At 40.2% G+C, this 27,366-nt stretch overlaps 1 protein-coding gene across 6 annotated transcripts in view; it reads right to left on the bottom strand.

Moving 5' to 3' along the window:
- The window catches only part of khdrbs2 (KH domain containing, RNA binding, signal transduction associated 2), an 80,135-nt gene that overhangs the window by 8,405 nt on the left and 44,364 nt on the right, over window positions 1–27,366 (bottom strand). For all 6 annotated transcript variants that reach the window (XR_003274251.1, XR_003274252.1, XR_003274250.1 and 3 more), the window contains exons 7-8: window positions 8,146–8,228; window positions 7,417–7,475 (exon numbers count right to left, since the gene is read on the bottom strand). Coding sequence is in view for 3 of the 6 variants with exons in the window: in XM_026189989.1 (XP_026045774.1) it covers window positions 7,417–7,475; window positions 8,146–8,228 (142 nt within the window). In the remaining 3 variants the exon portion in view is untranslated. The remainder of the gene's footprint in view (window positions 1–7,416; window positions 7,476–8,145; window positions 8,229–27,366) is intronic.

Raw genomic sequence — 27,366 nt, 5'->3', positions numbered from 1 at the left:
AGCCTCTCCTAAATCTATTTTACCAAAGACAAGAAAATTTAAGCAAGCAAATTATATCCCAGGTACTATGGGGGCTTCTCTTCACACAAAATTAATTTCATGAGCTCTTTGCCCTCTGACGGACCAACACTGAGATTCGACTGTCAGCAGCTCCTTCCTTAGAGCCAAATTACATAAAGATGCCCACCTCTGCTGCGAGGCACAACGCACCGCTCCCAAATAAGAAAGTGTTTATGAAGCAGAAAATCAAATCATTGCCCCGTTGGTTTAGGTTTGGTCTGACCTCAACACCCCAGTGCACAACTCATTGTGCTGAAAATGAATGAGCCCGCAGACCTGCTGTGGCATCCGGCTTATCGCCGTTGTCATGTGACAAGGTTGTAACTCGACTTCTGGTGATTTATGCAATTTTATTTAAATAGCAGTTTTAGATGTTTCTTAATGTTTTTAGTTGAAATCCAGAGACTCCTTTATAAAATTTGGAGCAGGTGCTGATTTGGAAATTGCAAACTGGCGTTTTTTTCTTCTTTTTTTGCGAGTTTGTTTTTGGGCACAGCAAAGGTTAGTCAGCCGATAGTAACAGCTTTCTGGAATAAGCCTTTAAAGGCACATGCCCAAAAGGCAAAACAGTCCACCTCTGCAATAGGCACTGGTTAGCCCCATGAGCTTCCACTGGCACATTTACTCCTCTGGCCAAATGCAGCGAGGAGCCAGGAAGGTAGGAGGAATTTGATGCACACAGAAGTGGCTCCCTGGGTGAAGATGATTGCAAGTGGGCCGAAACCACAGTTTTCTTTTTCTTTCTCGGCTGTGAATTTTTTTTTGTATAGCAGTGCAGCAGTGTCAGCCAGGAAAGTGTGGTCAACACAACATTTTTTTCTTGTCAGGATTTACTTTAAATCAAATCAAAGGATTTTTGAGAATGTTTTCTTTCTATTCTACTATTTGCCCATGAATGTAGGGTATTACCTTTAGTAATGCTAATACTTTAGTGGGAACTGTCTTTAGTGAAAACTTCTCAAAATACAGAATGATGGATAGTGCTGACCAAAAAATCACTGGTGCTAGATATCATATAAAAATATGACACTATGGAGGCATGTGACACACGACACAGGAGCTCTAGTTTTACACTCCAACTTGATTCACCTCCAAACATAAACTGAGCATATTGCGCCCAAACACAGCAGAACCCTTCCTCCCAGCTTGGGTGTGAGTGGAGCCCTCTAATGGGTCGCCACACATGTCCCCCCTGAACACCCAAACAATCCAGGACCCGGGGCTTAATCAAACGTCCAGAACGGCTGAAACGGGGAGTCCGAGAACTGGCTGTGGGTCCACCAGGCCAGGAAAGACATGCTGAACCCTCTGCTGGCCGGACGAGCACCGGCGGGCACGGAGCGATCTCAGAGGGAGGGTCAGAGTCCAACGTCCCGGCAGCAGGTGGGCGGTCGCGGTAGGGGGCATGGGCCAGCACCACAGGAGCATTCTGCAGAACGTGTGCAGGCTTAAGGCGGTTCACTGAAACTACCTCCTACCGTCCCCCAAATCCAAAATAAAATGCTTGGGACCTGATGCAATAACCCGAAACGGGCTGTCGTAAAGCGGACGCAAGGGGGGTTGATGGGCGTCACGCCAAACCAAAATGAAAGGAGAAGATTCCAACGACTGCTGAACAAAAACATCTGGCATGCAGTGGTGCACCGGGCCAGTGACAGAAAAGGGGCCTCAGACGGTCGACCCAGTTACCACTCGTTAAAGAAGCACGGAGCGCGGCCTTGAGTGACTAGTGAAACCGCTCGCACATCCCGTTAGCCTGCGGGTGGTATGCCGTGGTGCGGTGGACCTTCCATCGCAGACCAAAGTTCCGACACAAACCGAGGGCCTCTGTCCGAGGTAATGTCAGCGGGGGGACCAAAACGCTTACTAGCCACGTGCTGAATGTCTGTAGTAAACGACTGAAAAAGGTGAGGGGCTGCCAGATGCCGGACTTCGCCGACTTCGCCGCGGAAAACACACGGAGGCAGTCAGGGGACCAGTCAGCGGGTACTCCTTCAATGCTTTAACCGAGGCGGGACGCGGAAAAGCTGCGACGGCTTGCACCTTGTCTGGCAACGGGACCACGCTACCATCGGAGATGCGGTGCCCCAGGAAATCCAGGACCGGTAAACCAAACTGGCACTTCGAAGGGTTCATGATCAGGATTCGTGCTGGCCACCAATATGTCATCCAGACAGACGAAAACGAAAGGTAGCCCACGCAAAACAGAGTCCATAAGTCGCTGAAAGGTCTGGGCGGCACCTTTCAACCCAAACGGCATGCGCAAAAACTCGAACAAACCAAAGGGGGTGATGACAGTGGTTTTCAGAACATCCTCAGCGCGCACTGGCACTTGGTGATATCCCTGCACCAAATCGATTTTGGAAAAAAATCGAGGTCCCGGCAAGATGGGCGGAAAAATCCTGGATGTGGGGAATCGGGTAACGGTTGTTCTCTGTAAGGTTGTTTAAATCCCCGTATTTTAAATCCCCACAAGGTTGCCACCGCCCATCTGGCTTGGGCACCATGTGAAGTGGAGAGGCCCAGGCGCTGTTCAAGCGTTGCACAATGCCCAGGCGCTCCATAGCCGCGAACTCCTCCCGAGCGACGGACAGTTTCATGGGGTTGAGGCGACATGCGCGGGCGAATACCGGGGTCCGACTGTGGGGATATAACACAGCAGCAGAACCCTTCCTCCCAGCTTGGGTGTGAGTGGTGCCCTCTAGTGGGTCGCCACAATATTAAACTCTTCTAAAGAGTCTTTAGGGCTGCATCTAACCAATATCTTCATTTTTACGTAATGCTTCAATTATTTAAACAATAAAAAAACAAACAAAAAAAATCAGAAGAACCAAAATATATTTGTTTTTATGTGAACAACAGTGAAAAATACAAAAGTGTTCACTTTATATTGATAGCAAAATACTACAGTAGTGGTCAGCAGCTTGTATACACTCATCATGGGCATGAATGTCATGGTAATTTTGGGATTTTACTGAATTCTTTGAACTTCTCTTTATCCGAGGTGTAATAATTGAACAGCATAGATCTTTAATAACTTTACAAAAGAAAGACTTGTGTTCACAAGTTTGAATTTATTTTTGACTGTGTAGATTTTCTCTTATCCACACAGAGTCAAAATTACAGGCTCAAATATATACATACACTTACTTAAATCTTTTAATAAGTGGTGCTCAAGGTTCTACAATTTACACAAGTTGGAAAAATCTCTCAGGGCCAAGATCATCAATTGAAACAATTGTACGTAATTTTGATGTGTAAGTGTTTACAATTAGGGTGTGTCACTACTTTACCAACCCAACTTTAAATGAAAAGAAAAGGTTCAGGATCAATAAATCTACCAACCTCCATAAACTGCAAACTGCTGAAACACCAGCATCACTGTATTGTGAGTTTGACATTGCCATGGGAAGAGAGAGCACATCGAAAAGTCAAATGCTGTCTGGAGAAGTTTTGTCTTTAGACAAGACAAAGATTGAGTTATTTAGTCAAAATGACAGGAGGAACTTTCAAGCATGTTGGTGGTAGCATCATAGTCTGGCTGTTTTGCTGCCACTGGTACTGGTACATGAGAAGGAGGATGCAAAGAAGTATTGGAACTACCTTCTCTATCTACAAATTAATATCTTTGATCAACAACTAGGCAGGCAGCTGAATTGTGGAAACAGTCGAATGATCCCAAAAACAGAACAAATTGATTCTGAAATGGATAAATTAGGCCAACATAAAGCTTACTTAATGGACTTCCCAAAGCTCCAACCTTCGCCTGTGCTTAAAAGCCGGCTCAATGCCAGGACACCAGCCAATTTAAAAGACCATTATCAATTCTGTTAAGAAGAGCGGTAAACTATCCAGCCACAATTATGCCTAAATAGTGCTGATGGCTACCAAAAGTGTCTGTTTGAGGTATAACTTATTAATGGACAGTTAGCCAAATATCAGTGGGGATATGGTATACATTTAAGCCTGTATGTACTCTTTTGATCCTGTGTGGATCACAGAAAATCCAAAATAAATTCAAACCTGTGGACCCAATTCTTTCTTTTTAAACTCATTAAATATGTATGCTGTATAATCATTCCACCCTGGAAAAAGAAAAGTTTGAAGAAGTCACAAAGAGCCCAAATTACCATGAAACAAATGCCCAACACTGTCTGTGTCATTCAGCCCTTCTGATCACATCTGTAGATTATGGTTGTGGTTATCTGTGGTTTTGTATTCTGATGTTGCCATCGTAGTTTTTTGATAACAGACATGAGAGCTGGCTGAAAAACAATGAACACTGAATCCATTTATAGTGGCAACTTTTCAGTGAAAAGTTAGCCAAACCCTGAAGCATACTCTGGTTTATCATCTATTTGAGTCTAAAAGAGAGTGTAATTAACAGAAATATGCATCATGTCTTATTAAACAAGTGCAATCAGACAGCACAACTCCCCCCAAAGGGCAAGGGCTATACTAAAACATTTATGTTTTATGCTAATGTCAGTATTGGTAATATTGAAATCCTGAATAATGACAGAGTTATTTTCACAGATTACTTGTGCTGATGTCAGCATTGCTAATATAGAAATGTAGTGTAGAACAAGGTTATTATCGTTAACGAAAACTAACGAAATAACGAAAACTAGAAGTGAAAAAACATTTTCGTTAACGGAAATAAAAATAAAAACAAAAAAAGGAAAACTAACTAAAACTGTAATGAGTGTTCACAAAACTAACTAAAATTAAATGAATTTATAGCAAAAATGTGTTTAGTTTTCATTGATGTGTGCGTGTCATACAATAGTCAAGGGTGAAAATGAAGTTTAGTTTCCAGATTTATTTCTTGCTGTCTAATTATGCCAGCAGGTGGCAGTACGTTAGTCGAGTCGTCTGTGTTGTTGCTCCGTCCACGCGCAGAATCATGTCAGGAAAAGTCGGGAGCAGTGTTGGTCAAGTTAGTTGAAAAAAGTAATCAGTAACTAATTACTGATTACTTCCCCCAAAAAGTAATCCTGTTACTTTACTGATTACTTATTTTTTTAAAGTAATTAATTACTTAGTTACTTAGTTACTTTTTAAAAACACGTTTTACAACCTGAATAGGTGATAAAGCGATAGATCTTTCAGCCCAATTCTACTTTTTCTACATAATCCATCATACAAAATGTAATCAAATGGAAAGGCCCCTTTTTAAAACTTGTTTTATTAGTTTTAATCTTTTAACTTTATGCATCAAGCAAAAATTTATTATATGCAACATTCTCTGACTGGAAGAAATTTGTTTAATATTTAAACCTATTTTCTGCACATTCCAGCACATAATTTTTTTTTTTGTGTATGTGTGTTTACACTCACTCTTTCAAATAGATGCAAGTAAAACACAGCAGAAAATAAATAAAATCAAAGAGTCCTGTTGCGGTCCTGTTGCTCTATTTTCACCTGTAAAGCAGGAGTGGGGTAGGCGGAGGTATACCCTGGTGCAGATGTGCCGCAGCAGTCAGTGGAAGAATCCACGAGTTTCTCTGTGAATTTCCCATCATGTTGTAGCGCACTCGGTGCTTGCTTGGAAGTTTAGGGGTTTTTTTCGCTGTAAAAAGAAGTTTTCTTCCCACGCACAACGGACACTAATGTTTTTGTCACTTTTTATGGAATCAAACTCAAAATAAGGTCAGTACTTCCACGCTTTAAATGCTGCACGCTCATACTCTCTCCCGCACTCGATATATTATCCATTGTTGATCTGCATACAGCTGTTGTCACGAACATCGCACTCACTTACGTCACTGTCATGAGACATTCTCGCAAAAGAAATCAAGGTTTTAGTAACGCAGTAACGCAGCGTTCCTACGGGAAAGTAACGGTAATCTAATAACTGTTTTTGCAATAGTAATCCCTTACTTTACTCGTTACATGAAAAAAGTAATCGGATTACAGTAACGCGTTACTGCCCATCTCTGGTCGGGAGAAAGCGCCAGAGTCCAATTTGGGATTACTTTGAATATGACTGTGTTTTGGATAAAGCAAGTGTCTTGTAGTGGAAAGAGACAAATTATGAGGGACATTTCTAAAGGGAAGAAAATCCCACAAACTTTAAAGTGCACTTGAAAAGCTCACACAAGAAGGCTAACCTAGCTTACCTTGAGAAGGTAACCCTCATCCCCAGAAACAGACGCTAACCCCAGGCAAGGCAGCGTGATGCATCCCGAGACAACAGGACTGGGATATCTACATAACTGTGTGAGTCAATTGCCTTCAAAAAGTTTATCAATTCACTTGAACCAAAATTATGAACACCTGGTGCTGCAAGAGTTAATAGTCTCATTGGGGCCAAGTTATACATTTTATAGTTGCCTGGTATCAATGGTTGTTCATCTGCCTTTATTTATTTATTTAAAGAACCCATAGGTGGGAATGTGAGTTGTCTGTCTCTGCGTGTTAGCCCTGCGACAGACAGGCGACCTGTCCAGGATGCAGGGTATGGTAGCTGGAATAGCAACATACCCAAGGATAAGCAGAAGAGAATGACTGATATGATGAAACTGGGATTTTGTTACACTTAATTATTGCAAACACAACTAAAACTATAACTGAAACTAATCAAAACTAAACTGAAAATAAGGATTTTCAAAAAAATAAAAACTAAACTAGCAAACAATTGGTAAAAACTAATTAAAACTGATATAAAATTGAAAATCTGAAGTCAAAACTAAATAAAAATAAAAACTAATGAAAATTGCAAAACTATTAAAACCCTGGTGTAGAATATTAATTCTTTTGTGTCATTGTGTATTCATAAAATGTCTTTACTTAAAAATAATGTTTTAAAGAGCTCAGAAAAAGATATATTATTGTCCCCCAAATAAATTTTTGAGATGTTCCAGGGGAAACTAAAGCTTTTTCCTAATTTCCCAAATGACCCTGATTTTTGACCTATGACCATGAAGCATTACATATTAAATGGTGTATTTTATTACCTTAACCCATGATGATTGGAGAAATATTTGGCTTCTATAAGCTGTAAAAACTCGAGATTTCAGACCTGGATGCCAAAAAACGGTCGATGTACAAACTAAAGAAAATCAGGATCAAAGAAAATCAACACATTCTTACAGCTGAGAACCTGGAACTGCAGAGCACAGTGCAAGGTGAAAAAGGACTTCACCATTTAATCAGCCATCCAGCTGCCAAATCATTTTTATGAATCGACTAATCAAATAATCAACCCATTTTCTCATTTTTAATAATGGGGTTGTGTTGCATTTTAGCTGGATTCAACAATTTATAGTGAGTATCAGTACTGAAAAGTGAGGATACATGAAAAAGACAGTGACTCATTTCTGTTCTTGTCGGTATAAAATAAGCTCTACTTACCATAGTTGTTGTAGGATTCATCACTGGTTCCCTGCCCATATTCATAATAGTCTGAAATGCTGAAAGCAGATGAAGCAAAAACACGGGTCAAAGAAAAAAATAATAAGCTGCAGACGACTTTTCTTTTTTGTCAAATAAGGAATAAATGTGATTTCTTTGGGGGGGGAAAGGACTGCAGTTCTATTATCAACAAGACCAAACACTTTTTTACAAAATCTCTCAGTAGTCCTCTCCACTGTCTGTGTCACTCAGCCCTTATCTATTAGTTCTTAATGAAGAGACAGATCTTTAAAAAGTGGTCATAAACATATCTTCAACCACAGAAGGGCTAAGTTATTCCTAGAAAAGCTGGGCAAATTTGAACAAATTTTACTCCATTTGTTGGGGACTCAGCTGCGGATTTAGTGCATCACTAAATATTTACAGCAGCATGATGGTGTATGTGGGATTAACTACTGTGCCCATGTTGCTCAAGTTGCTCACTGATGTGTTTTTAACAGACAACAGACGTCTCTGGCACACTTTCATCAGGCTTTAGTATACACACATACTGTAGCTTTGCTGTTAGGATCAAGTCATTGTTGGTTTGGGGATTTCTTGCTCTAATGTACACCTGTGATGGCCCAGCTGGTCACAGTGGACCTTAAACATTCTGTATTGTAACAACAGATGGATGGTAACTGAGAAAAGTTGAAAAAGCCTTTCCTGCTGTGTGTGTGTTAACGTTACCTCTTTGACTGATTGCTGTAGTTATCTTCATAGGCTTCATAACTCTCATCATCATACTCTCCACCGTATCCGTCGTCGTAGGCCTGCGAGGGAACACGCGGTAAACATTAACATTGACTTATCTCCACATCTCTATCCAGTCTAACTGGTTGGAGATAAATAATATAAAAATAATCAATAGTTAGTTCCATGGGCTAACTATATTACAGTGAGACGGTAATGGGAGAGGAAACAGAAAAATTAATGTCCAACAGGGATTATTGATTAAGGTTCGCAGGGAGCATGTCTCACTGGTAAAGCTTATTGGACACCTTCTGAGTCTCAAGCTGCAATATGGATCTGCACTATTGATAAGTAGCTATTCAGAAAATAAGCACAAAATGCAGCCAGGAGCTTTACACTCGTGTTCGATAACAATACAAGTGGCTAAACAGCACGCAGCCCACAGACAAGCCCTAAAGTTAGATATTTTGCCAACAACCTGTAAGTATTAGAAACCACTTAATTAGGGCTGCTCGATTATGGCAAAAATGATAATCACGATTATCTTCACTGGAATTGAGATCTCGATTATTTGACGATATTTATTTAACCCTTTAAGACCTACTATAGAACCATGTCCGCCAGAGCTTATATTATTTTTTTACATGTTGTAGTGCCCTAAACTCAAAAAGCTGTGGCTGGAAAAGAGTAAGGCGTTCAGAAGCGGAGACAGGGACTGCTACAGAGAGGCCAAGTACAGGTTCACTAAAGAAGTGGACATTGCCAAACATCAGCACTCTGAGAAGATGCAGCAGCAGATCTCAGAGAATGACTCGGCCTCTGTGTGGAAAGGTTTTAGGAATATAACAAACTACAAGCCTAAAACCCCCCACTCCACTGATGACTTGCTCTTAGCCAACACCCTTAACAACTTCTACTGCCGTTTTGACGAGCCATCAGGCAGCCTTCACACCTTCAATGACCCCAACAATAGAGGCACTTTGGACACTCATTCCCCCACCTCTCCCCCCTCCATAGAGCCATCACCACCTTCAAACTGTTCACCTGCAACACCCGCCCCCTCACCCCACACAAAAGAGGATTTCACACCACCTCCTCCGACCACAACTCTTCATATTCATGAAGCAGATGTGAGGAAGCAGTTTAGGAGTCTGAATGCTCGGAAAGCTCCCGGCCCAGACGGTGTGTCTCCTGCCACCCTCAGACACTGTGCAAACGAGCTGGCCCCAGTGTTTTCTGGCATCTTCAACTCCTCACTGCAGGCATGTCATGTGCCTGCCTGCTTCAAGTCCTCTACCATAATCCCTGTCCCCAAGAAACCTAGGATCACTGGACTAAATGACTACAGACCCGTGGCTCTGACATCTGTGGTCATGAAGTCATTTGAGCGCCTAGTTCTCTCCCATCTCAAGACCCTCACGGCCCCCCTCCTGGACCCCCTGCAGTTTGCATATAGAGCCAACAGGTCTGTAGACGACGCCATCAACATGGCCCTACACTTCATCCTGCAGCATCTGGACTCCCCAGGAACCTACGCCAGGATCCTGTTTGTGGACTTCAGCTCTGCCTTCAACACCATCCTTCCAGACCATCTCCGAGGCAAGCTTTCCCAGATGAATGTGCCTGATCCCATCTGCCGGTGGATCACTGACTTCCTGACGGACAGGAAGCAGCACGTGAGGCTGGGAAAGAATGTCTCGGACTCCCGGACCATCAGCACCGGCTCCCCTCAGGGCTGTGTTCTTTCTCCTCTGCTCTTCTCCCTGTACACCAACTGCTGCACCTCCACCCACCAGTCTGTCAAGCTAATCAAGTTCGCAGACGACACCACCGTCATTGGACTCATCTCGGACGGGGACGAGTCTGCCTACAGGAGGGAGGTTGAACGTCTGGTGTCTTGGTGCAGCCACAACAACCTGGTGCTGAATGCCCAGAAGACAGTGGAGATTATTGTGGACTTCAGGAAGCACACAGCCCCACTCCCCCCCATCATCCTGACTGACACCCCCATCACCTCTGTGGACTCATTCCGCTTCCTGGGTACCACCATCACCCAGGACCTGAAGTGGGAGCCCACCATCACCTCCGTCATCAAGAAAGCCCAGCAGAGGATGTACTTCCTGAGGCAGCTGAAGAAATTCAACCTGCCAACACGGACGATGATGCAATTCTACACTGCAATCATCGAGTCCATCCTCACCTCCTCCATCACCGTGTGGTACGCTGGAGCCACTATCAGGGACAAACAGAGACTGCAGCGTGTTGTGCGCTCTGCTGAGAAAGTGATTGGCTGCAGACTCCCATCTCTGCAGGACCTGTACACCTCCAGGACACTGCGGCGTGCAGCCCGGATCTCAGCTGACCCTTCTCACCCTGGACACAGTCTGTTTGACCTGCTCCCCTCAGGCAGGAGGCTCCGGTCCATTCGCACCAGAACCTCTCGCCATAAGAACAGTTTCTTCCCCTCTGCTGTTGGACACATGAACAATAACCACATGATTGTCCCCACCACTAACACATGACCCTACGCTGTGTCACTGCATCATTTCATGTTTGGCACTGATCACCACCTGCACTCATGTATATATCTTTCTACGTAGCACTCATAATTCTTATTCTCATGTATATATGTCATGTATATCTCATGCACATATCTTTCTTTCTACATAGCACTTTAATTCTTATTGTCTGCACTGAAGCACCGCAGCAATTTCCTAATGTTGTAAACCTCAACATCTGGCAATAAACCCATTCTGATTCTGATTCTGATTCTGATTCATTTGTGGGAGCATTTCAATTTGCTATGCAACTGTTATAGCCCATATTTTAATAATATGTATACATTAAGTCCATAGTAACTACATTAATTGCAAAAAAGTGCAATAAACTACAAAAAAATTGAAAATTGTTTTTGGTTTTTTTACATATATTTCTACGGAGAAATTTAAGAGGTTTATCCCTCAAAACTTTAAATATAAAAAAGTTGCAAAAAATAGTTTACAACTACAGGAAATTTATTTTGAGTGTCTTCATAGTTTTAATTTGGAGAGACACCAATTTTTATATACTGCAGGAAAAACGAAAAAACAATCCTATGATGCAAATTAGTAAAGAAAACAGCATGTGCATCAAAATAAACTATTTCCAGCAGTGCAATTCGAGTTCTAAGCATCCCAGAAACTATTTAGAAAAGTCAAACATGACCAGTATAGGCTTTTAAGGCCTACAAGTAAAAAAACTACATTTCCGCGAAAATGACGTCACTTCCGGTTTTGGCCAGGAAATGGCGGACATGCGATAGTTAGCGGTGACGTCTGTTTCACTGTGGGAAGTGTTACGAACAGCTGATCGGATCGGCAAAGCGTGTTTCTGGAATATTATGTTTTTGTTGCTGCAAGCGCTTTTTATGCAATTTTTGCAAAGCTTTACTGTATGTGGAAGGAAACCGTGACCGAGGAGAAGCTGATGGCATAAGATGTAAGTACAACTCCTCCTGTTTCGTATGCAAAACAAATTATTGCGCTAGTGTTACGATCCAATGTTGCCAGTGTTTTGTGTTAGGCGTGACTGTTATGTGTTTCCTGTTTTACTTTGAAGGTCTGTCTTATCTCAGTGTGTTCAGTTTCCGCTTCCTTGTCTCGTCAGTTCTGATTTGCCCCAGCTGTGTTTCCCTCCTGTTGTCCATTCCCTGATTGCTCCCTCTATGTATTTAAGCCCTGTGTTTCAGTTTGTCATGGGTTGTGATCATTGTGGTGTTGGTATCGTAGTTTTGTAAATAGCTGTAAATAGATTTGTAAAGTAGCAATTGAGTAATTTGTTCACCTTGTGTATATATTATTCACTGCAGCAGCCTAGTAGGCGTGAGAAGCCATTTTTGTTGATTGCGTTTTCTCCTGTTTTTGTTTAGGAAGTTAGGTAAGTGAATTGTCTTTTGTTTGGTTTTTCATTTTGGGTAGGAAAGCGTAGGGACCATTAGGGAGTTTTATTTGTTATTTTTGGCACTGTTCACTGCTGAAGCAAATAAATGGCTGCTTAGCATTTTAAAAGATACTATTGTTTGGGTTCTTGTTTTGGGTGGAGTGTGGTGGGCCAATGTTTTGTTGCGTTCAGGACACGCCTAGACCTAGAACGTAACATAAACCTCAGACCCTCCAGCGAAGACATTTATGTTACGTTTATGTTACGTTATGTCACACAAAACACTGACAACATTGGATTGTAACACTAGCTTACACGGTTCAGGTTCTACAGGGATTTAAAAATAGTTACACAAAACGGAGCGTGCTGCTCTGACCAGCTTTAAAGGGTTAACAATGACTTTAAAAATATAATATAAAATAGTGTGCAACACCACTGAAGTTTTTTTTTTTTTTTTACCTCTCTTTTCAACCAACGGCAGTCACTCTCTCCTCTCCAAATAACTTCTGTTTAGCTTTCCGAGCTTCCCCCGGGTCCTCTTAATCAGCGGTCTTGCGCCACGGACCGGTTTATGCCCGACAATATTTTCACGGACCGGCCTTTAAGGTGTCGCGGATAAATGAGGGAGGGGCTAATAATCGGCTTAGTCATTTTTAATGATCGTTGAAAGCCCAGATCGGAATCGTGATTAAAATTCGATTAATTGAGCAGCCCTACACTTAATGTATATATGTATATATATATTAGGGGTGCAACGATACTCGTATCGATATTGAACCATTCGATACAGTGCTTTCGGTTCGGTACGCATATGTATCGAACAATACAACATTTGTAATTTATTTTATCAACTTTCCTTCTGACGATGCTGTCTGTGTTGAGCGCTCAGTGGATCTGCGCTCGACAGTGCAGCCTAGGCGGAGTAGTCGAACGCAGATTCACTGAGCGCTCAACACAGACAGCATTGTCAGAAGGAAGAGCGCAGGGCAAGCTAGCGAGACAGAAGTTAAGCTCTCCTTGCAACATGGCAAATTGAACCTCCCCCACCCTCATTCAGATCTGGCGTTTGGAATTATTTTGGTTTTCATGTGACGTATGACCCTGAAGGTAAGCGCGTCATGGACTAAAGTAAAACAGTATGTTGGATGTGCCACGCAATGCTCAATTACATGGGTGGGAACTAGTGTGTTAGCGCAGTTAGCTCGTTAACGTGTTGGCCGTCTAGCCCCACGCGCGGGCGATCAGGGGTAGCTCGTTAACGGAGATTTGCCGTGTTGTGGCGTTAACGCCATTTCAACGAGATTAACGCTGACAGCACTAGTGGGAACACAACGAATATGACTGCACATTTACGCTGACATCATCCTAGTGCAAAGACAAGTGGAAGCATACAAAAACAACAAGCATGCATGCTACAAACTTTACCCGAGTCATTTAGACAGCCGTTAGCTGATATGTTTAATATTGTGGCGAGCTCAGACAAGGAGGAGACGGAGGTGTCGTTTGGTCTTGCTTCCCGTGAGCTAGCCAGGGAGCACAGCCGTTTATTGACATCTACAGAAGAACACTGCCGCTAGCTAACTGCTCAGCGCGGCAACCGCACAGCAACAACAACAACAACACACAGGGCGCCCTCTGACCCCGGAAGGACACATCGCAGCGAGAGGGCGTCACCCGTCACTATGGCAACATAAACAAAACATAACGGTACAAACAGAACCCCGAACAGCCCTGACCCGCTACAATATGCTGCTGAGAATATAGCCCAGAAGAAGCGTATAGTATTGCTTTTATTTTGGAAAGAGACATTTCTCTGTAATAAACTCTCCTTTCCAAAGATGAGTGATTCCTCAATCAGATACAGGGCTTGCAAAATCGCTAACCCGACGTCCCGGGGCTAGCGATTTTTCCAGTCTGGCTACCAAAATCTATCTCTGCCCTGCCCGTCGGGCTATTGTAGGAAGGAAAAATATATGTCAATGCTTTTGCATTCTTTCGGAAATGTAGCTGGGTAATTATGTCATTGGCATCGGTGAGCCACTGTCAATATGTGACATATTGAAGTCGCGTTTGAATTTGCGCTTGTTTTTTGCTTTCACTTTGCAATCGCGCGAATTGTGTATAGAGAGCGACAGTACTGATTGGTGAGTGATGATAATTTGTGCACCAATTCCTCTGACATAGTCTTATCAATCGTTAGCTTACTATGCAAACATGACAAGTGAAATCTCCCGCAGCAAGCTTAAACATGTGAGAGGTTGATCGCGCAGAGAATCGCTGAGCTTATGTGAGTGTGTGTGTAAAAGCAGCACGATATATATTTTAGTTCTGCTGAGCCAAATAAGACAGGTCAGGGTGAAGAAGTGACAGCCAAAGAAAAGCTTACCACAAAACGGAGAAGTTGTGACAAATCAGAGTATAAGGCAAAAAGAAAGTGCAGCTTTATGGTTTCATGGACAAAAGAATTTCTGTGGCTACAATATGACGAGCTAAATAACCAGGGCTGCACATAAGTGGTCCGCAGGTGCGCATTCGCTGTCAAAATAAAAAACACGCACAAGGGTTAGGGTTAAATTTAAAAACTGTACTTTTGAGTTAAAATATATATTTATAATTTTAATAAATGACAAATTAAAAAGGCATGAACATTTTTTTGTATCGAAAAAATATCGAACCGTGACACCAAAGTATCGAACCGAACCGAACCGAACCGTGAATTTTGTGTATCGTTGCACCCCTAATATATATATATATATATATATATATATATATATATATATATATATATATATATATGTGTATGTATGTATGTATGTATGTATATATATATCATTTATTACTTGTCAGAGTCTGCACGTAGAAAATGATTCTTATTACAGATCCCCTAGTTGCCTCAGATGGTGTGTTAATCCAGTTTGTGCCTGTTTACTTCTACAGAGGATTCTTCTCAGCTTATTTATGCAGGGACCCTGTTTTTGGATCAGTTCAAATAAGAATTAACATTCAGAAGAGGGAAGCTCAGAAAGCCTGGTTAACAGGTCTCAGTCATTAAATCCTCTAATATTTCATCCATTACAGTGACATGTGAACATATTCCTTAAGTGTTTTGTCATATTAGTATCATCTGTTCTTTCCCACTGTGAAGGCTGTCACTTTCTAATAAATCACTTTTAGTTTCTTTTGACTTATGACTCAAATCTCTTTAAACAGAACACAGTTATCAAAGTGCCAAAACACAGCTCTGAAAAGAGAGAACTTGACCAAAAAAACACTCATTAGGATGGGTTTTAATTGCTACTGTGCACTCTGGGGAATGAAATGATATGAACCTATATGATGGCATAGTGGACCTTTTCCAAGGGTTTTGCTCCTTGAGAAACTTTCTGGAGGAGATTTTTAGATCAGAATATTGCAGGAACCAACAAAGGTCAGAAATAGATTCAACCTCCACTGACTTTCAAAAATTATTATTTTTTATTTATAGTTATAAGCTGGAAGTGAACATCACTGAAAGATAAGGTGCTGTGCCCTTAAAGACGGGGCATTATTTATTGTGAAGCATGAGGAGTGTGGTTTAGAAGCATTGCATATGTCACCTCCTGCATAAAATATATAAAATTTGATGGAAAAATGTGCATGTCAGTGCAGAAATTCTCTGATGCTTACAAATGTTTTGGAGAAGGGAGCTAAATGAAGTACATAAGACTATTTCTTGACTATCTTGACTATTAATTCTTTGTTTTATTATTAAACTATTATAAAACTGCTAAACATCTGGTGCTGCTTCACAAGTTTGTTCCCAAAAGCTGAAAAACACAGAAGAGAACTGGAGCTGATTTGGTGTGGGCAACAGAGCCTTGAATTGCAGGAGATGCCAGAGTGCATCAGGTGGCAGATTCTGCAAAATCTGGCTTGTCCTTACCAGACAGCAACCACAAGCATCCTGATTTCATGTCATGTAATCACATCAGCGAACAAAATAATAATCATTTTATTTCTTAAAAACCGAATTGTGGAGAAATGTAAGGATTTATGTCTTCTAATACATTACTGCAAGGATTTTTAATAGATTTTCAGAAAAATCCCTTTATCGAACACTTTCCAGGTGCCCATGGAGCATAACACCAAGCTATTGGAACAACTTTTCAGTGTTTCTCTCTGGTAAAAACAAGTCAGTCTGCACCTAAGATACTAAAAAAAAACATAAACACACTATTTATCATTCTGTGTTTTACTAGATTTGATTTATTTATTGCTTTTCTTGCATCGAGACACCACTAAAGAAAGTCATAAAAGAATGACATGAAGCACACGGTGCTCCTGAGTATGGAACCCATGCCTTTCTGCTCCCCAGTGCCCCCTCAACCACTTGGCAATCATATGATGTTGGCATCTGTGTGATTTTGACCGCTATGTACTTGTTTGTATGGCTGAATTAAAGCATGAGGAACAAAACAAAAGCAATGAGTCACGGTATACTGACTGGTCCACAACAGAGAATATCTTCACTTTCTTTAATTCCAGGAACTGTAATAGCTGCTGCAGATATCAGCCTCACACAATTATTTTATTTCTAACACCCACTCTAATCCCCGGAAGAGCATAATGTCAGTCCATATTCACGAGGGACCTGCATCGACTGTTTATTGTTAATCGCGTCAGTCTGGTCGATAGAAAATTATGCTTTCGAGTTGATTATGATTTATAAAAAGAAGCGATGTCATATTTTATTTGTTAAAGTGAAATCTGAAATAGCGTTCACCTTTTGGGGATCACTTCCCACTTCTGAAACCAAACTAACACCTTTATGTTGAACGATCTGCCTGAAGAGAGCACACTATTCTGCTGTATGGTTTATTCATGACGGCAGGGATAATCAGACCCAGCAGACCAAAGGTTCATGTAAACAGCATAACCAGAAACTGGAGTAAGGCCAAAGGGTGTGGAGAACAGTAGACTAAGGTATTGTCTCTTTTTGTAATTGTTGGATCATGCTCATTTAAAGAGGTTTAGTGGAGTTTAAAGTGCTTACGCTTCTTTTTCATCATGATCTAATCTCTTCTAATCCTTTCCAAGCTTGCTATTTCGAATCAAGCTTTACTATGATACATGCAAGTGTTCAGTTCCTTTTAAAGGCTGAATGGATTTTAAATCAGCAGAATAAAATGTGTTGAAAGCTTCAGTGAAACTGGTTGATGGCGGACGGGAGCTTCATAGCTCAATATTCCTCCAAGTCTGCCTGTAATAAAAGAACATATACAGTCTATGTAATGGAGTAATTGCATCTTGTATTAGGTGTGGCTGCCTCTGGTAATGCTCTCTGTCACAAAAGCATAGCTATCAGCGTGAAGGACATCAAGTACAGCTATACAAAAGAAATTACATTCAAAGCACTAGTACACACTCTCCATCTCCTGTCGGGAAATGCTGATTCAAAGTCCTCTGGTTCCTGTGTGGCTTTATTTGTGTGAACACGAATTTGACTAAATTAAAGTTAGGGATTATGTCAGGGATTAAGTTGTTCTGGGGATCCTATACTTCTCTTTTTTCTTGCATGAGTCTTTCCTCACAAAGGCAGCGAGTCAGAAACGTGCATATCTAAGTAATTAACCGTTTTGTTAGCAATCCCACACGAAAAAAAAAAAAATCTTCACACTGGACCACAAATATAAGAGGGGATTATTTTCAGTCAGCTGTGAAATAATCATTTAAAAAGACTTCCATCATTGCTGCAATGTAAAGTCATGGAAAACTTGCAGTATATTTATTTTAAGGATAAAAAGACTTGTGTCACTGTTACAGATACAAAAAAAGAGAAATCTAAAATCAATAAATGATACAGAGGGAGAATTCATCCTAACATCCCACGGCCCAATTTACTGTTGAGGCTACTTGTTTACGAGATAGATGTGTGCGTGCTCAGCTCACCAGAAGGCGAGTATTCATTGTCATGGGGTTTGAGTTTTTGTGAGTTCACTGTTGTGTTTTGAGTAGGATTTATTTTTGGCTTCTTTGGGAGTTCTTTTCATCTTTGTTTTCCTGCTTTAAGTTGGGATTCTAATGGGATTCCTTTATATGTTGAGTCCTTAGTTCTTGTTAGTTTAAGTTACTGATGATTTTGTGGCGTTTGTTTTCGGTTAGTTTCCCTCTGTTCCCTTTCTGTCCCTCTGTCAGTGTTGTTTATGTGTTTGTCTTTTGCCTTGTTCAAGTTCATCTGTTACCCCTGTTTAGTTGTGTCTTACTTCCTGTTTTATTTTGTTAGCTGTTGGTCTTTTCTATAGTGTCTAGTTTTACTTTAGCGTTTTCATAATTAGTTTTAGCTTAGTCTTGTTGTTGTTGTTGACGTTTCCATTCTCCCTAATTACCTCATGTGTATGTATAGCTTCAGTCTCTCATTCAGTTGTTGTCAGAGTGGCTGTTTATCTTTCCTGTTTGTCATCTCAGTATTTGTTCCCTCGTGTTTGTTCCCTTCTGTCTTCTGACTTTGAATTTTGCTGATTTTCAATTATGCTCATGGACGTCAGTAAACCACCAAATAAAGGTGTTTTTTTTAGTTTATTCTAGCCTGCATTTGTCTCATTTTCCCTGCATACAAAGCAAGTGCAAAAAAGTATACCTGCAGAAAAACACAATGAAACTATCAGTCATGGACTGGCCTCCCCAGAGCCCGGACCTCAACATTACTGAAGCGGTGTGGGATCATCTTGACAGATAATGGAACATAAGGCATCTAACATCCAAAGATGAGCTTTGAACGTCCTTCAAGACCTAAAGCCTAAAGAACTTATTCCTGAAGACCACTTAAAGAAATGACCAGAAAGCCTTCATTTAGGCTGCGTTGAAGAACAAAGGTGGTGATAACAAATATTGACTTTCAAGCTCATTAGAGTTGTACAAACTCTATTCTCGCCTTATATAGTGTGTTTCAATGTGTGTTTGCACATTTCAGTAACCTGCTCCACCTATTTCCCATTTTTCTAGCAAAATGCAAATAAGTGAAGGTTAACTCAACACTTTGTATCTTACTATAATTTACAAAATCTAAGTCTTTGTGTTTGTTGCTGTGGATCCTCTAAAACCTCTAGAAGAAGCACTTGATTTAAGAGCAGTTTCTTTTAATCTGTTCACATCAAAAACAAAAATAATACAGTGAAATTTATATTGAATTAATCAATGGATGCCACCACTAAACATTACCATGCTCTGTTAACCAGCTGATTTCGTTAAAATGTCTTATATTAACAGTAGTAATGTAGCAATGAAGAACTTAATTTCACGTCAGCATACAATTTGCTAACTTTTTATAAGCAGATATAAAAAAAGATGGATATTGTGTCCAAGGTGACATATTAAGTCAGCCACATTTTTCTAATAACAACAGGGGTTACAAAAAAGAGTTGTACAGAATGAATTGAGAAAATGACCTTTGAGTTAATGGTTTCTGATGTTAGTTTGAAGTCTTATTTAATACAGCAGGACCTTTATTTTACAAATAAGACTTTTATTTAAAAAGGGAAAGTAGCAGATATATCTTTATCCTGTGGCTACCTTGAGATTGACAGGTTTCTACTCTACAAGCATGCAGCTTCCTCCATTTCTAAGTATGATCCATCGCTTACTCATGAGCAAAATGGCAAAGACTAAAAAGCTCAACTTCAGCTTTTAAAACGGTAGTTCACAAACCGATGGTGAGATTATTGTAGCCACCTCCATCGTTTATGTGCAAACAGCAATGTTATGACTGTTCATGAGTCATGAAGGAGCAGTTTTGTTTTGGCATCTGAAGTTGTGTTTATGATGGATTATACTAGCGCTTACAATTGCACTGTGTGATGACAACCCAGAAAAGTCTATCCACTGAGGAACACAATGAGATACAGTTGCAAAGCTGCAAAAAAAGGTAGGTTACCCTTGTCGTAAGACATTTCTTTTTAACCCTTGTGTGGTGTTCGTATTTTTGTTACTCAGCCAGTGTTCATGGGTCTGGTGGACCCGCTAGAGTTTTGGCTTTCCAAATTAACACTATCAAACAATTTTATGTTAAATTACTCAACAGATGTTTACTTCATCCCAATTACAAGACATATGAACAGCAAACATGGTTAATTTTTTCCCTTTACCTTTGTTAGATCACATTTATGAATTAATGTGCTTCTCGTTTTTCTTTTATATAAAATGTTATAAATAAATCAGTTATAATCAAGTGGAGTGAGTGGAAAGACACAACACATTTACACGTGAAAAAATAATTGTTTAATTTTTCTTTTGAAAAAAACTGAACACGGGTCTCACAGACCCGAACACCATACAAGGGTTAAAGCTAAACTATATCTGTATGTTTCAAATGACAGAGTTTGCAATAAAAGCATCACAGGGGATATGCAGCATTCAGTGATTCAAAACTCAAAGGAAAAAATATAAAAACGTTTACCCTTTCCTTTCTTCGAGTACTCCTGACCTTAGCATTAGTTTCATGAACAAAACATGCAGATCTGAAGAGGTGCTATGTGTAAATACTGCTCCCTCTAATTAATGAGGCTTGATTCCTCTCGTTTGACGTTCATCTGTAAAAACAATTAACACTGCTCCTTTTCAACAAGGCAGAGGACATAAATCAAATGTTAACACAAGGCTGGAGAGTTCTCACTCAGTGTAATTAGGACAGCGAGAACCTAAAGGCCCTTAGCACTGTGCTTCATTATCAATTGACAACCTGTATGTCCCCTGACAGTGACTGATCTTCATAGGGAGCAGCCTGTGAATGCCTCTCCACGTGGCAGGAATGTGGGGGGAAATGAGATTTGCAGCCTTTTGTCTCACTGAATAGATGTTGCTGTTCGCTGCTTTCTACCTGTGCAAATTCAATCAGCATGCACCTTTTGTTGTTCCGAACGCACATAAAATACAAGTTTACTTCCGAACGCTACTCTTGAAATTGTGCCATGGGAAATTTGATAGGATGATAATATTTACTACATTGAATAATTATGATGAGCTCAAACCTTGATTACTTTAGGGACATTAAGCAATCGCTCTAGGTTTAGGGATGCTCAAGAAGACAATAAATAAATACAACAGACATTTTCCACTTTGAAAATGTTTGTCTGCGTATACCCTCACAGGTAGCTTAAGTCCCTGATGATACAACTGAGGCTATAATGCATTCTACCTGAGTCTTTACCTCTACTCAATAATCCAGAGGAAATGTGTCATACATCTGTTTTAATGAACAGGAGAGTTCTGCATGAAGAATTTCCATAATTAATATAACAAATGTGAACTCAGCACTGTATCTGAACCTATTGTTATGAAGCAATTATAGCAGATGTGCATCCCACCCACAATGGTGCCCTTAGAAAACTGCCCTCCTTTAAGCAATACACAGAACCTTACAAATCTTAGACATTTTTTATGTTCATGCACTAGATGATACGGCGAGAATTTTTCCCCCCTTTTCAAAAGGGTGTCCTTTTGCTTTTTTTCCACAGTTGATAGATTAGAGTTTTTTTCTTCAAAGCCTCCCAAAGCTCTGTGTTTAATCACATTATGGCATTTCCCGCGCTGCCTCAGTATGGTTGCAGGGCTCAGGTTTAAAAAAACCGAGCAATGCGTTTCAATTTTTACCAGCAATTTGTACAATTCATGGTCTGCTGTCAGGGTCGAAACACTGTATCACTCTCAGACTCCTCTCTTCTGTCATCAGCCCTGACATTAAAAGATAAGATTTGATCTAGATGGGATCTGATCTTTAACTAAGGCCATGGTCCCAGTCTATACAAAATTCCATTCATCACATCTTTAATCTTCCTCTGCTCTCCATCTGCACTTTTCACATGGAGTAACTTATACAGATTACAGTGTAATGTTTCTCTGCTGCTCTTTCTAGGGGATCAGTAAAATTCATTCCTTAATACTTCCACCAATGCCAGTAGGTAATGGCTATTAATGGTAACTTTAGCACTTCAGCAGCGACTTAAATTACAAACCTCAGTGCAACACCTACAATGACATTTCTGAGACGAGTAATTTTCTTATTAATATCTCAAAAGATGGGAAATCTAGACGATCTTCCAGGATTCAAAGCTTTAAATCCCACAATGGCAAAAACACGTAGCCAGAAAAGTGTTGGCACATCAGATCAGATACTGTAAGAGCCCAGTAGGGAGAAGAAGCTCCTGTGGTGTGACTACAATACATTTAATAATAAGAGCAATTCCAACTGTGCTTTGTGGAAAACATGAAAAAAAAAATCAGCCTTAAAACAAAATCATCAAAAGCAGCCTACATGGTTGGGAAAACAAAAAAAAAAAGCCACATCCCACAGTACTCCAAAACCTCGATGGGGAAAAGACATTTTGTCTGGAACAATTGTAAAACAATCAAAAATACAAACTGACACTGAAGACAGTCGCTGCTCGCTGGAATTGTAGATACCTTATCACTGAAAAACAGGCTTCTTTCCCTGGATAACAGATCTGGATTTTGAGCACTTTCACATTAAAATATGGTAGAAGGGAGATTCATTTTGCAGCAGCTTCATGCAGACCGGCTGCTGATTGCTTAGATACATTATTAATAAACATGACAAATATCTATCAGACAAACTGAGAAAAGGTTAACCCAGCATTAACTGTTTATATTTCAAATTATTTTCCTCTGTTTATTAAAATGTATCAAGGTATAGATGAAAAACTGAAAGCGAAGCCTACTTAGGTTGAGTGTATTATGGGTGTTTTTTTATAATCTTACTAAAAATATAAGGAACACCAAACCTTAAAGGACCAAAATGATGGCCTAGTGATTGCAAACAGATTAAAGTTTTACTAAAGGGCTTATCGGTTTATCTGAAATGATGCAAAAAGCCCAGCGGCGCTTCACTGTAGTACATGGAGATCTGCACCAGACACACAGCAGATGTTCTGGGTGCAGTTCATCTGCAATATGTTAATACATTGTCTCAAAAGTGAAAGCCTGGCTGTCATCATCTCTGGATTAGGAGCGTTTCAAATGTCAGCACGTGAAGAATCTGTTAGAAACACCGTTTAAATGTGTTCCGCGGACTCAATGTCTAGACTGACACCCCCTAAACTCGCTCCATGGCAGAGCACTGTAATCCACTTCACTTGTGAATTGTTGCCATCATTTAAAAGGGACAATAATGGTCACTGTCACTGTATTAGTTTTACGACACTGACAGCGTGACAGAGTCCATTCATCACAATAGTCTCCAGAGGAGCCCCCGTTACATGATGACCCGCAAAACAGCAGAAAGGTTTACGGGAGTTTCACCTCAAATGAAGGAGAAAACAACACTCTGTCATTCATTCGGCACACAACACACTGACTCTAAACTACACAATGCATACAGTACATATAGACATGTGTATGTGCTGGTTATTAATAAGCACTGCTATGCAAATTGGTTTCTACCAGAAGCGCAGTGATATTAATAACTTGTCGTGACTGTGTGTAAAAGCAGAAGCTAAAATAAAAATTGTAAATTTCACTGCTGCAGGAAAAAAAAGATTGAGTTATCATCAAAGAGTTAGGTAACTTTTTTGGCGGATAAACCTTTGTTTACTGTATGAAGGCTTGATTTCATCCATTGGTCCATGTTTTTCTAGTTATCCAATACAGGGTTGTGAGGGGGGCTGGAGCATATGTAGATCTGTCTACCTTATAGGGCAAAATGAGGAAAGGTCTCCATGCTGTCCCAGGGCTAACACAAGAGACAACCATTTGCACTCACATCTATGACCAATTTAGATTTAAACTTAACCCCACTAATTGCATGTCTGGACTACCCAGATTCCAAACCAAGACCTTCTTGCTGGGAGGCAATGCTGCTAACCACTGCACCACTGTGCTGGCAGAGTTTTCATATTCTTTTAAAGGAGAGATTTTAAAAAATGACCAATTAATTTCTAACTCCTTCTCAGGAGATAACAACAGAGTAGGTGTGCAAGCCTCGGAGATCCCTGGCTCCTAGTGTACACGTGGAGAAGACAGCAACAGAGTAGTTGGTTTAGTACTTGTAATCCTGCCAAATCAAATATTTTAGAAAGGTGTCTCAAAAATATCCACGGTAACTTTTTGGATGCTTAGCCATAAATTAAAGTGGAAAAAAGTCCTTTTTTTGACTGGGATTACCTACCGCTGTCTACTAATATAGTGTTTGTGAGTATAAGTATATACTTGATAGAGCTGCACGTAAGAACTCGGCATCCTCCGAGCTCCCTAATGCAACGTCCATGATTTCCGGAGGCGCCAAAGTAAGAATAGGTGCAGGTAATAGTCCAGAGACTTCACAGTGATCATCCCGATGCTCCTAAAAGGGTATTTCGAATAATGATAACACATCTGAAGCAGATCCCCCACTGTGTGCTGCCTATATGACTTTTAAAAAAAGCCATTCAGCATGGTTATGTTAATGAAGGAGCACGTATCTCTGGCTTTGACTGATGATGTGAAAATTGTAGCATCACTAACTGGAATCGGTTCACAAAGAGCTTCGGTCTGGCAGGAAGGAGGAAAGAGCGCTGGTGTAAAGGATACAGCAAGGTGAGATTTGTGGGAGAAAGATAGAGAGAAAGCACTTTGTTCATAAATTATAAAGCAAACAATGATACACGATAACTGCCAGCTTCCTTGTGCTTTCCTTTGAAGTTATAAATCAATACCACCCTCGATTAGGTACAATTATAGACTTTCTCACAGTATTGCATTTATGAGACAGACTGACAGTTTGACAGAGTCCATCAATCAACAGTCTCCGGAGAAATTACACAATACTGATACACGCTATATTTTCCTAAAGACAAATACAGGGTGTAGCAACAAAATCACAGCAACTGCTGCTGATATATTGTCGTGTTTCAATAGACTGTTCTTTGCAGGCTTCTTGTAGCGAAATAACAAGAAGTCATACAGCATCATGTACACTCATTGAAGGAAGAAAATGATAATAATAAAAAAAGCCAGGACCTGCATAAAAAGTCCTTGCTGCAATCTGGAAACATGCTTAAGGAAAATTGCGTAATGTAGTAGAAAAAAATAGCAAAGCGAGATATGAGTGAAGAGAATGTTCAGGACAAACTCATCTTTCCATAATCCCCTAGTCTCTGTGCTCCCACCCTCCTTTCCAACCTCCAATTACAAAGAGAAGAAATGCCCCGCTTCTTCACTCCACAGAAATACACAGGCTCTACATCAGAACTCAATTTGGTTTGGTAATGAGACTGCGCTTGTGCATTTCCCCATGCAGACAGCCCAATCTTCAATTGCCTGCACACATGGGGGCTTTTCTTAGCAGGAAGGCTCTGAGGAAATAGGCTGGTAAAAGTGTTGCCTTTTTTCATTTGGATGAAACTTACAGCTCACCTTGTGTAGTCTTTTGAAAAATGACCTTGAGAAATTTGTGATATCTGAAGACAACATACTTTTAAACTGAAGCCTTGAAGATTTATTTCTTTTTTGGATACAGAACATGGCATTATATGAAGTGATATAAAAGATTTTACAGAACGCCGGTCAAGGCACTGATTATGCCTTGAAATGCAGCATTTTCTCTTCACAAGCTGATAGTGCGGCGACTGTATCCCCAATGCAGAGCTTCACGGGTTTCTGATAACCCACTGTACAATGTTCTCTTACATTTACAGCACAATTTACTTAACCCTGCACTGTAAAAAAAAATTGTGATATAAAAGTATTTTACTGTATATTTTACAGGTTTGTACTGTTCTTCTAGAATATCATTAAATTCACATAAATAGACTGTGATTTTACATGTCAAATGTAAATGAACGTAAAATCACTGTAAAGTAATAAAACATAATTTTCTTGTTTTTTAAATGTATCTGTCTATTAGGCCTGCCACGATTAGTCGACTAATCACGATTACGTCGACTATCAAAATCGTCGACGCGTCGTTTGAAGCTTTGTAAGATCCCAAAAGACGCAGGAATAAGTAGTAGGATTTAAGAGTGTAATAACGGACTGAAACAGAAGATGGCAGCACTGCATGTACAAGGATGCCAGCTGCCGTTAAACCCCGAAGAAGAAGAAGTAGCTCTGTCCCAGAATTCATAGCCAGCCCAGCTCAGTTTCCAACAATGGCGGCAGCTAGTTAGTTTTAATATTACACTTATTATTCTTTCTGGGTCACAAAATAAACGTTTAACATATTTTCAGGCGAGAACGTAGCTGTGTAAACCTCAAATATCTTCTCAGTTTATCAAGACACCACATATTTTCAAAAGCGCTCCGACGTTTTCCGAGACGTCTGTTACCCACTAGCTCGATAGCTAGCCGGGGGCAAGGCTCACTAGAGCCCGTGAGAACACCCACCGCCGTCTTTCGCTACACAGGTTAAACATATATAAGTCACTTAGATAACTTAACAATGTTATTGTTTGGCCTTTTTTTAGTATTTTATTTGTTCCTGAGTAAGTCAGTTTGTCTGAGATTAAAGTTATAGTTTTTACACAGCTGAATAAACGTCACCAGGCAACTGATCATCAGAAGTGTGAGATGCTCGAGAATATACTCCGGTGTGCTGTTTTTCTTTTAGATAGCAAGGAGCAGATGGCTGAGTTTATTAAACTTCACCTAAACAATCTGCAAATTTCATTAAAATTTAATAAACTATCATCTTGTCTTTATTTTTAGTTAGCACTTACCTTAAACACTTAAAGCTGTAAGCTAATGATAGTTATATAAGAGCAGATGTATGCTGTACGTCTAATGGATGCATGATCTGATTAGTTGACTAATGCAAAAGTAATCGGTGACTAGTCAACTATCAAAATAATCGTTTGTGGCAGCCCTACTGTCTATACATATGCATATTTTGATTGTTAAAATACATTCACAAATGCATCATAATTTCACAAATATTTGTCCGTTATTTGAAAGATTGAACTGTTAAATCCAAATGTAATGCTATGGAAAAATATATAAAATGATTCGTATAAACTTTTTTTTACAATGATTATCATTATTGTTAGTTAGGGTGATCGTGGCTCAAGAGTTGGCAGTTCGCCTTGTAATCAGAAGGTTGCCGGTTTGGGTCCCGGCTCGGACACTCTCGGTCGTTGTGTCCTTGGGCAAGACACTTCACCTACCACCTAATGGTGATACCCTGAGGGGAATTATAAAGTGGAATTGTAAAGCGCTTTGAGGGTTTTTATAAAGTGCTATATGAATGCAATCCATTGTTATTTAAACCAACTGTTAACTGTATATTTCTGTACATTTAAATATTATTATTCATATTGCCACATTCATTGACCTTTTTTA

This window comes from Astatotilapia calliptera, chromosome 13 (assembly GCF_900246225.1).
Source record: "Astatotilapia calliptera chromosome 13, fAstCal1.2, whole genome shotgun sequence".
Lineage (NCBI taxonomy): Eukaryota > Metazoa > Chordata > Actinopteri > Cichliformes > Cichlidae > Astatotilapia > Astatotilapia calliptera.
The sequence above is the reverse complement of the archived record's forward strand: the minus strand, read 5'-3'. Positions and strand labels throughout refer to the sequence as shown.